We start from the raw sequence: 12,338 nt of genomic DNA, 5'->3' as shown, positions 1-12,338 counted from the left end.
CCTGTACCTTAGCTTTCTAGAACAGTTTGTTTGTCCTGAAAGTTTTTATTAACTTGAACTGTGACTCACTAGCATTCCATTGTCCATTCCAATATTTAATCAATTGTGGTCAGTCAGCAAGTTGTTATGAAAGGGAACAGATAAAAGCTACCCAGTGAAAATCCCTGCTGTGCCGTCATTGATGACCCCCCCTCCCCTCCTTCCTTTTCTCTCTTTCTCTCCCTCAGACTTGATTCAGTGCACAAATGAGATGAATGTGAACATCCCTCAGCTGGCTGACACACTGTTTGAGAGGACCACCAACACCAGCTGGGTGGTTGTCTTCAAATCCCTCACAACCACTCACCATCTGATGGTCTATGGCAATGAGGTCAGAACTTAATAACTGCTCTCTGACTTTGCTGATAAATGATTTTTGTTGAATAACCAAACTGATAAAGGTTTCATCCCTGTGCACTGACAACATAATGTATGTTGACATGGGTTATGTGATATTAGGTTCTTGGGACACCATAAAAACTTGGTATCGCGTTTGGGGGTGGTGCCCTTCATCCTGCATCATGCTGTTTTTTGTTGCGCTGTCTTGTCGGCTCGCATTGGGTGTCTTGTCACTTCAAACAAAGATGATTTAAATGTTTTGTGATCATCCCTGTTTGTATCCTGTGTGAAACCAGAAGTGAGCTAACCCTAACCATAATCCCTGATCTTTTCTTAAACCAAACCAGGGAGTTTTCTGGCCTAAACCTAACCAAACTGTGACTGAAAACTGTAAATATTCTTTTAATTACCTGAAATCAATAAATTAACTAAGTCTAAAAGTCAATAAAAACCTCTAAACACACAGGGTACGAACTCCAGTCGCCAACATGCTAGTCATGTGTAAGAACCCATTCATCCAGCACAGCTTGCTGTGTACAATGTTTTTGTCCATCTTTTATGCCATATTGTCTGACTTCCTAGCGGCTTTCTGGCAGAAAACCTCTCATATTACCCCCAAAACGATCTGAACTGAGGTCTGTAACTTCTTATCATATAGTAGTGCACTAAATGGGTCATTGCCTACAGTAAAGCTGTTCATTGCACAACAGTAAGCTGGTAAGTCTCACTTGTGTGTAAAGCCCCTTTGGCAAGCATACAGAATTCCTCATACATTTTGTTTTCTTACAGAGATTTATACAGTATCTGGCTTCAAGAAACACACTATTCAACCTAAGCAATTTTTTGGACAAAAGTGGCCTACAAGGTATGTATATTACCAATTCTAGGGCTGGGCGATATGGCCAAAACTGTTATCATGATATGTTTTTTTATATTGATCGATGTCGATAATTATCACGATATACAGTAAATTTAACAATAATAATGTTGAATTGACAGTTTAATACACTTTAATGCCTCCTGTTCTGTAAGACCTGATGTGGTTCGGACATGTGACCAGACCACATATCAGCGGTGACATCTCTGAGCTGCTGCTCCAACTTTACCCTACACTCTGCGTAGAGCTGATTTTTCAACTATGCTTATAGGCATCATATGTTTAGCGATACAGTACGTAATTGCGCTGGTTATGTCTTTGTGTCGCTTCGGTTTCTTCTCATATGGGGTAATGTCTAAGAAAGCAGTGGCAACTGTTGGTTGAAATGAAGTTTGACTAGTAGAAGCAGTGGGGCTGGGCTGTTGGCTACTTGAGGGGAGGCTGACGCTAGCATGATAGCGCTAACTCATGCTTTCGGAGTACTGTTTGGGATGGTACCTTTTGAGATGATGGAAGAGGTTGGTGGTGTTTCCAGTTCTACTGAGGACTGGTCGGCGACACATTTTGCACCTAATGGTGGTCTGTCCTTTGTCAGACTTCAGGTAGCCGAACTATTTCCAAATAACCGAAGTGGTATGACTTTTCTTTGGTACAATTTCTTCGTCTTTCGCAGTTTCGTCGCACTCGGTTTCGAGTGGACACACAGGCGGTCACCGTCATTCTGAGTAGTTGTGAGTGGGAGGGGCTGGAAACATGTATCAACCACATGCATTTGTTTCTCTGCTGTGCGATTGGCTGTTGGTGTAGTGTTTTCTAGGTAAAGGAAAATGGACTCAAAAATAACTATTGAAAATAAACGTCATAAATTTATCATCGTTATCATGGAAAATTTTATCATGAAAATGATCGAGATCGTTTTATCGCCCAGCCCTAACCAATTCTACACATTGCACAACATAATCATATTATTACATATTATATATTCATCTGTGTCATGACATGTATTACGACCTTCTCACGTTCCTTCTTCTGTTTGTAATGTAGGCTATGATATGTCAACATTTATTAGGAGGTATAGCCGCTACCTGAACGAGAAGGCTGTGTCCTACAGACAAGTTGCTTTTGACTTCACTAAAGTGAAAAGAGGGTAAGGGGTGTTCACTTTCACTTCTAATTGAAAAACTTGATGTTCTTGTTTCAGAAATTTGTCTTGTTTGACACCCTAGTTGATAGAGATGTGAATCTTCACTGGCCTAATAATTTGATTTGATTACGATTCATCTGTCAACTATTCAAATGCACAATGATTCTTGATGCATCTCAATGTATGGCATCCGTGTTTTTTCTGTATTACTGCACATGGCTACTTTTTCATCATTTAATACAAGCATTCAGATAAATATAATGTCTCATTTTATTCAAGACAGTCTGGCTGCAGACCTCCACTGTCAGGACCCTTCGTTGCAGACCTGCACTGTGAGGCCACCTCCACTGTGGGGACCGGAAGTTGATTTGAAGCTTTTCAAAATAAAAGCGAATATACCGGAAGCACATATTTTTCATTTCCCATGTGAATATACTTTATTTCTTGGGGCTTTATTTTATATATATAATGTAGGTAAATATAATTTAAAAGTGAGTATACCAGAAGTAACCTATATATTTTCTAGTTTCCCATGTGAACATACTTTATTTCTTGGGGCTTTATAATGTAAATATGATTTATGTGTTCAATTAAAAATATTTAAAAAAATTGTATGTTTCCAGTTCAACTGGAGGGTTAGGGTTAGCAAGAAAATATCAAGATAAAAACCAAACAAAATATTATATATATAGCCTATAAAAGAAAATACAAAACGGTATAGCCACTTCTAGGGTTATTCTACAGATAATCAATGCAAACTAGATGTACAGCTATTGTTAAAACATTATTACTCAAAACGTATTATTGTGCTCCAGTGTTTTAATTTAATTGGCAAAAAGGACAGCTGTTAGTTTAGTTTGCACTACAAATTCGTTTTGATACAATACTGTAAATACACCTTAATGTGTGATGGCATAATGTGCTGTCAGACCACATGGATTTGCCAATGGAGGATGTGAGGGTTGATTTTAAATTAACTTAGCTTTGTGTATTCAAAGTGAATTACTGAATACCTACTTACATGACCCAGATAACCAATAACTTATGTTACAGGAGAAAACAGTAGACACACAACAAACTTTCAAATGTCTTTTTATTTTCCAATAAAATTGTCAATTGGGACTGCGATGGAGATCAACCCCGAGATGCTGAACAAGATGTTGAGCAAGCTTGGCGTGGGTGAGAGCTGGCACTTCGTGGATGTGCTGGGGCTGGAGGGTGATCAACTCTCCGCCGTCCTGAATCCATGCTGTGCTCTGATACTAGAGACAGAGACAGATAGTGTCGTAATAAGTCAAACAAAATTATATGATATGACTCAGTTTTCTTGGTCTTTGAGCTGGAAAATAACACATTTAAGTGAGCACTATCACATGCACAAGACGACTTCAACAACAAGTTATTGTACAGTGGAAACTGCTTTAATGTTATATTGATCATGGATACTGATCAACCGTTTATATGGATCAAAATGCCTGGGACAGACTAATTTCTATACAAATGCTGTTTGCAAACGACAGTCAAAGCCTTCTGATGTCATGCTAATCCCATAGATATATCTAAATAATATATCCCTAGAGTGCCTTTGGAGGCTAATCCTAAAGTTAACCTAGTTAGCGCTAGCCACCATTAGCCTAACTACGATAACAACGCTAAAAACTACCCAAAAGTCCAAAACTCGATTCTTTCAAATTAATATAACTTGACAGGGCTATATATATTGTAGGACGTAACGTTTTAGTGAATAAAGACTGTTTCTGTTTCTTCGTATGACGAAAAGTTGTCACTTGACTTTTACTCACCTCGTAGTCTCCACACTTCACAAATACGTGCTTCCGGTATTCTCACTTTTATATTGAAAAGCTTCGAACCAACTTCCGGTCCCGACAGTGGAGGTGGCCTCACAGTGCAGGTCTGCAACGAAGGGTCCTGACAGTGGAGGTCTGTAGCCTGTCAGGTTATTCCAATAAAGGTTCGGACAACGACGTATGCGGAGTCTGTCTTTTATTTAACCTCGTTGCTTCAACAGAAGACTAGCGTCCCTTAACTCCGCTAGCATACAGGAACGGAACTGCTTCCTTCTTCCCCCAAAACATAAGACGTCACTTCCCCCATTACTTCAAAATAAAAGCATCCCTTCTATTATAACATAATACCACATCTCCCTTTCTCTGAGAACAAAGGGTGGACTACCTTTGTCTCTGCAGGTCTTAAGGGGTTTATTCTGCCCTTTTGCTGGAAGACCTGTCCCTGATCTGTCCCTGTGTCAAGCATGCAAAATAGAAATAAAAAAAAACACTTACACATTACCTTGCTGTGAACTCTTACTTTAACAGGCTGTGTTCTATAAACCATAAACTTTTAGGTTTCCAATAAACAGTAAAGCAAAACAATTTCTACAATCCACATTTCACTCTCTTTTTTTTTTTTTTGAAAGATCAAGAAATCACATATCAAGTCTCTGCGGCTTTCTAACCTCTCTCCCACACCTGGTCTGCACAGTCTCTGTGGTGGGGCCTTCTCTGCTGGGTGACGGTGTCACCGGTGGAGCTGCTCTTGGTGTAGGTGAATCCTCTCCCACTGGTGGCTCATCAGCGTCGACCAGACCACTGTTGGTCCGCAGTGGCACCAAGTGATGTCGGTTCCTCCTCAGTGTGCCCTGAGGCCCCTGGAGGATATAAGAGCGAGGGGTGTTGTGTGTAGATAGCACTGTGCCCGTGACACGTGCATCGGTGATCCACACATCCTCCCCAGGTACGAGTGGCTCCAGGTTTCTCGCTCCGTGTCTCTTGTCAAAGGACCTTGCGTCGTTCCTCCTTTTCTCCTTTTCCTTGGCCTCCAGCACACTGTAGTCGGGCAGACCTGGATTCAGTAGGGTTGGAAGGGCTGGAACTGTAGTACGGAGGCGGCGCCCCATCAGCAGCTCGGCTGGGCTGTAGCCGTTCTGTAGAGGGGCTGCTCTGTAGGCAAGCAATGCAAGATACGGGTCTGATGCCTTTGTTAGCAGGTTTTTCACGGTCTGCACCGCACGTTCTGCCTCCCCATTGCTCTGAGGAAACTTGGGGCTGCTTGTGACGTGCACAAAGCCATACTCTGTTGCAAAGGCTTTAAAGTGGCTACCTGAGAACTGGGGGCCATTGTCACTTTTAAAAAACTCACAAATTCCATGACGAGAAAACATGGATTTCAGGTGCAACACCACATCTGTGGACCTTCTGGGTGACAGCAATGCAATTTCGACATACCTTGAGTAATAATCTACAACTAGTAGATAGGTCTTGCCTTTGAGTGTGAACAGGTCAGCTCCCAAGGTTTGCCACGGCCTGTCTGGCATCTCCGTTGGCATCAGCGGCTCTTTGACGTTTCTTCTCTCCTGAATACAGGTTCTACAGTTCAGCACCATGTCATTCAGCTGGCTGCTGAGGCCGGGCCACCATACAGTTTGTTTGGCCCGCCCCCTGCACTTTGTCACCCCCAAGTGTCCCTCATGTAGTCTCTGCAACACATCACCTTGTAATGCTGATGGGATGACGAGCCTTGTGCCCCGCAGCAGCAGTCCGTCATGCACAGTCAGCAGTGCTCTATCAGCCCAATAATGTCTCGGCTCTCCCTGCAGTTGGCTTTTGTCAGGCCAGCCGTCTGTGCAGTACTCCATCAGTGCAGTGCATGTGCTGTCTGCCTTCAGGTGCTCACGTAGGCTGCTCAGATAATCTCCACTGACAGGAATGTTGCTGACGACCGAATCTACATAGATGTTGGTGTCCTCTAGTAGGCTTGCATCTGTGTGTGCGGCCCTCAAAGGAGCACGAGATAAGGTGTCGGCTGTCCACAGGCTTTTGCCGGCAACATGCTTGACCGTATAGTCGTACCTCAGCAGTCTCATCCGAAACCTTTGGATTCTGGGTGGGAGGTCATCCAAGGCTTTCCCTCCCAGCAGACTCACCAATGGCTTATGGTCTGTTTCCAGCTCGAACGGTCTTCCCAGGATGAAACAGCTGAACCTCTCACAAGCCCAAGTTGCAGCCAATGCCTCCTTCTCTACTTGAGCATAGCGCTGCTCAGTTGGCGTCATTGACCTGGACGCATATGCCACAGGTGACCACCCAGCATCGCTCTTCTGCAGCAAGACTGCCCCCAGGCCAAATGAAGAGGCATCAGCAGAGATTTTTAAGGCACTGTTTGGGTTGTATAGCGCTAGGACTGGTGTGGATGACAGCTCCGTTTTTAATTGATCAAAGGCGGCCTGCTGCTCTGCTCCCCAGTACCAGTGGTTCTTCTTGGACAGCAGGTCTCGTAGCACTTTGTCTTTTTCAGCCAGGTTAGGCAAGAAACGGCCCAGCTGATTGACCATGCCAAGGAAACTCCTGAGTTCGCTGACATTTTTGGGTGCATCCATGTCTTGAACAGCTCTCGTTTTCTCTGGATCTGGCCTCACACCATCTGCTGAAAGCACATGACCCAGGAATCTGACTGTGTGGCGTGTGAGTTCACATTTGTCCATGTTGAGCGTAATGCCAGCCTTTTGTGCCCTCTCTAGCACCGCATGCAGCCGCTTATCATGCTCGTCCTGCGTCTGTCCCCAGACCAAGATGTCATCCATGTGACACAGTACCCCATCCAGGCCACCAGTCACTTCCGTCATCATCATCCTTTGAAAGTGCTCTGGGGCCGAAGCTATGCCAAAAGGTAGTCGGTTAAAATAGTAGCGCCCAAAAGGCGTGATGAAGGTGGTGTATTTGGCAGACTCTTTTGTCAATGGTACTTGCCAAAAGCCCATATTGGCATCTAGCTTGCTGAATACTGTTGCGCCCGCTAGCATGCCCAGAGTGTGCTCGACAGAAGGCAGGATAAACTTTTCTCTGCATACCGATTCATTCATCTTTGTGAAATCCACACAAATACGGACAGTACCTGCTTTTTTCGGCACCACCACCATCCCGGCGCACCAATCAGTCGGCTCCTCAATCTTGGTGATTACACCCATCTTCTCCATGCGCTCTATCTCCGCCTTCACTTTGCCCATAAGCGGCAGAGGGACTCTGCGTGGTGTGTGGAGAGAGAAGGGCACAGCCTCTGGCTTTAATTTAATAGCGTAAGGCCGCTGAACAAGACCCAAGCCGCTGCACAGCTTTGGGTACTGCTGTTTCACCGACTCCATGGTGATGCTGTCAACCCTGCACACAAGCTGGAGCTGTTCTATGGCAGGCCTTCCCAACAGTGCGGTGTGCAGATCCTGTACAACATAAATGTCCTCTGTGGCTGTCTTTTTGCCTCTGCGCAGTGTTTCTCTGGCTACACCGAGGACAGAGAGGACATTACCACCTGGTCCAAACAATGGGCGCGTTGACACTGCCAGGCACTTCACATCAGCCCCCCCAGTAATGTCATGGTACACTTCGGCTGGCAGGGCAGTCACATCAGCCCCAGTGTCTATTTTAAAGCACACTTTCTTTTGTCTCACTTCAAGCTGCACTGTCCATGGGTCTTTTCCAGCATCTACGGCTCCCAGGAAAAAACTCTCTTCATCCTCTTCTGTAGTGACAGCATTCAGAGATTTAGCACTGTTTCTGCACACTTTGCCATAATGTCCCTTTTTGCCACAACTGTGACACACAGCATCTGCAGCAGGACACTCTAATTTACCATGTGAGGGCACTTTTCCGCATCTATAACAGGCTTTTGAACCTTGTTGTGGGCGTGCATTAGGTTTGTATTTGCCTGGTGTCTGTGCCTGAGGTTGAGGCTTGGAGGGAAATCTGGGGTTCATGTAGCTTTTAGCATGCACCGCATCAACATTGGAGCATTTATCGGCACCGCCATTTTCTCCTCTTAAATCAGACTGCTGTCTTCTAACTTCTTCAGCTTGCCTTGTCTTGGCTATTGCCGTTTCAAGAGTTAGGTCCTTGTCTAGCTGTAGCTTTTCTGACAAAGCAACATTTCTCAGGCCAACCACTAACCTGTCGCGAATCAGCTCGCTCTGTAACGGTCCATAAGTGCAATGTTCGGCTAATCCATATAGCGCTGTGATAAAGGAATCCACCGTTTCTCCCGGCAGTTGCACACGCTGATTGAACTTGGCTCTTTCGTATATTACATTCTTTTTAGGCACAAAAAATGCATCAAAACCCTCCTTGACATCCTTGTAAGTCTTCCTGGCCTCTGCAGTTAGCGTTAGCCCCTTTAGCACATCTTCTGCTTCATCACCCATGCAATACACTAACGTGTTCACCTGGTTTTCTTCCGACGTTGCGTTTAAATTGCTTGCAAGCCGAAAGCGGTCGAATCTCCTAATCCAACGCTCCCATTCTTGAGGCTTGGTAAAGTCGAATGGCTCCGGAGGTTGTATTGTGAATGTAGCAGTTGGTGTAGGTTGCGCCATCTCTGCCGGCTCATCTACCATTCTCCGCCAAAACAATATACTTTCCCCTTCTTTCTTCTCTTTCTCCGCTTAGAAGTCGCCAGCTTCTGACACCATGTCAGGTTATTCCAATAAAGGTTCGGACAACGACGTATGCGGAGTCTGTCTTTTATTTAACCTCGTTGCTTCAACAGAAGACTAGCGTCCCTTAACTCCGCTAGCATACAGGAACGGAACTGCTTCCTTCTTCCCCCAAAACATAAGACGTCACTTCCCCCATTACTTCAAAATAAAAGCATCCCTTCTATTATAACATAATACCACATAGCCAGACCCCTCTCATTTTATTAGGAAGTTCTTTCAATAATCACGATCCCGGTCTGCAATATGAAAAGCTGCATCTGGCCCAACATAGTACATAAACATTACAAAAACAAAAGATAAATCAGTTTGCATTGAATTACACCTGTGCTATAATCTACAAAAATATCATTTTCACAAAGCAGCTCTAAGAGAGGGCACTTATTTAATGTGTTGAACATCACAACCATGACTCTGCTGCACACACCCTTCTGAGTTCAATGATAAAATTGACAGCGCCTCCTTAATTTTTGGCTGATCTGGCTGTGGTTAGTGACTGTTTTGAGGTGGAAGTTACACACAGTGAGTTCATAACATCCGACATTTGCCCTGAGGCGTTCCCTTTCAATAACTGAGTGCTTTTTTTATCAACTCCTGCTGATCTCCACCTCCCTCTGACATACAGTACCAGTCAGAAGTTTGGACACATCTTCTCATTCAATGGTTTTTCTTCATTTGTATTATTTTCTACATTGTAGATCAATACTGAAGACATCCAAACTAAGAAAGAACACATGGAATTATGTAGTAAACCAAAAAGTGTTAAACAAACCAGAATATGATTTATATTTTATATTCTTGAAAGTAGCCACCTTTTTCTTTGATGACAGCTTTGCACACTTCTGGCATTCTCTCAATTAGATTCATGAGGTAGTCACCTGGAATGGTTTCCCAACAGTCTTGAAGGAGTTCCCAGAGGTGCTGAGCACTTGTTGGCTGCTTTGCCTTCACTCTGTGGTCCAGCTGATCCCAAACCATCTCAATTGGTATTAGGTCGGGTGATTGTGGAGGCCAGGTCATCTGACGCAGCACTCCTTCACTCTCCTTCTTGGTCAGATAGCCATTACAAAGCCCGGAGGTGTGTTTGGGGTCGTTGTCCTGTTGAAAAACAAATGACGGTCCCACTCAGCGCAAATCAGATGGGATGGCATGTCGCTGCAGAATGCTGTGGTAGCCATGCTGGTTAAATGTGCCTTGAATTTTGAATAAATCACCATCAGCGTCATCACCTCCTCCTCCATGCTTCACAGTGGGAACCACACATGTAGAAACCATCCGCTCACCTTTTCTGCGTCTCAAAAAAACATGGTGGGTGGAACCAAAAATCTTAAATCTGGACACATCAGACCAAAGTACAGACATGTGTTTGAATGTATCCTCAAGTGCAGTCGCGAAAACCATCAGTTTTCTTGAAGTTCTTGAAATTTTCTGGATTGACTGACCTTCATGTCTTAAAGTAATGATGGGCTGTCATTTCTCTTTACTTAGCTGAGTGGTTCTTGCCATAATATGGATTAGAACAGTAATCAAATAGGGTTTTTCACTGTATTGAACTGTGTACCAACCCTGCCTCTGCACAACACAACTGATGGTCTCAAACACATTAAGAAGGCAACAAATTCCACAAATTAACTCCTGACAAGGCACACCTGTTACTTGAAACCCATTCCAGGTGACTACCTCATGAATCTGATTGAGAGAATGCCAGAAGTGTGCAAAGCTGTCATCAAATCACAAGGTGACTACTTTCAAGAATATAAAATATAAATCATATTCTGGTTTGTTTAACACTTTTTGGTTTACTACATATTTCCATGTGTTCTTTCTTAGTTTGGATGTCTTCAGTATTGATCTACAATGTAGAAAATAATACAAATAAAGAAAAACCATGAATGAGAAGGTGTATCCAAACTTTTGACTGGTACTGTATATAACTTAAGTAATGTTACCCTAATGGTCAAAGTATGACAGCAACACAACTTTAAACCTTTAAACTTATTATACAGCTGAAGCTGGAAAATCAACAGTCAACACAGGCTGCAATCGCTTGGGGCCAGTTGTTCAAAACATTTAATCTGGATCAAAATTATCCGGATTTGGAAATCCCATTTTTTTGCTATTCAGGATCAGGTAATCCGTCTTACTTTTATGCCAGTTTTTCAAAGCAACATTGGACTGGATCACCCTGATCCAGATACAGTTTTCAAGATTACCAAATCTGGATTACCAGTGCTCTAAATGGGACAGCATATCACAATGTGGGCTACCAGCTATGTAAAGAACAACAGGTAGAAGAGCCAACATGGGGTCACTGTAAGTGTGTCTTATTTTGAGACAAAACACAAAAATAACATAAACATCCACTTCCATTCATAATTTCTTTTATGACCCCTCATCTGACCCACAACAAATAAAAAACAAATATACATTAACAAATACATTGTGGATATTTTGAAAACGTCTTAAATTAAAAAAAAGGCTAAATGTCCAATAGTTAATAAAATAAAGAATGTTCAGCGTTCTTCTTCATCTGAGGAGGAGAGACCAGCATTTTCAAGCCCTGCTTTTAGGAGGCAGATCTGAAGTTTAGCTTTGGTTTGCTGCAGTTTGGTCAGCTTGATTTGTTCCTCTGCCATGAGTATCTGTGCTTCTGCTCTTTCAGTTTCTCTTTTAAGAAGTGATTCATAGGCATCATCATTATTATTTGGCAAAGGATGCTTCAAGCCTCTTTTCTGAGCTCCTGTGACTGCTGGCTCTACCAGTGAGGATCCAGGTTGTTCTTCAATAATAGGGCTGAGATCCAGAATAAATGTTTCCTCTGCATTAGGAGGAACTGGCTCACTTTCCTCTACAATCGTAGGCTCACCATCCCCTACAACACCTTGAATCCCGTGCAGAGCTTCTCACCTCCAATAATGTCCAGAACCACATCTGTGTATTCACCTTTCTTAAAGGGTTTGTTGCCTGTTTGGGTCTTTTTTGCTTCAGCAAGGTCCTTTGTTGCTCTGGCCCTCAGATTCTTCCATCTAAATTTCACTTGCTCCAAGGTCCTCTTCTGGCCAGACCCCATTGCATTCACATTCTGGGTGATTTCAACCCAAATGTCTTTCTTCCTTTTGTTAGTCACCATTCCACCCGCAACAGAGCTTCCTACTATTGAGGCATAATGGCACTTAACACCCTCCAGCAGTGCATGGGTTTCTGTAACAGTGAAATTAGGTCCTTTTGAGTCCATGGTTCCACCTCATCTGTTGTAGTGAACATAGTATTTATAAGCCTTGGGCATGATTGATTTAATTGAACACAAGCCAAAGCTCGTCAGCTAATGGGTGGGTGGGTATTTGACAGCCATCTTATATTCACCCTTTCTCAGAGGACTTAGAGAGAGGCACTGACATGGCAGGTATTGTCCATCGCTACCACCATTTTGGTGGAAGAGG

The 12,338-nt window shown here is 43.4% G+C and overlaps 1 protein-coding gene across 14 annotated transcripts in view; it reads left to right on the top strand.

Annotated features, from left to right (window-relative positions):
- The window catches only part of picalma (phosphatidylinositol binding clathrin assembly protein a), a 75,618-nt gene that overhangs the window by 21,684 nt on the left and 41,596 nt on the right, over nt 1-12,338 (top strand). For all 14 annotated transcript variants that reach the window (XM_073479146.1, XM_073479142.1, XM_073479145.1 and 11 more), the window contains exons 3-5: nt 228-370; nt 1,168-1,243; nt 2,300-2,402. In XM_073479146.1, the coding sequence (XP_073335247.1) occupies nt 228-370; nt 1,168-1,243; nt 2,300-2,402 (322 nt within the window). The remainder of the gene's footprint in view (nt 1-227; nt 371-1,167; nt 1,244-2,299; nt 2,403-12,338) is intronic.

The sequence above is a fragment of the Pagrus major genome, chromosome 13, assembly GCF_040436345.1.
Source record: "Pagrus major chromosome 13, Pma_NU_1.0".
NCBI lineage: Eukaryota > Metazoa > Chordata > Actinopteri > Spariformes > Sparidae > Pagrus > Pagrus major.
This window is presented reverse-complemented; position numbering and strand designations above follow the sequence as displayed.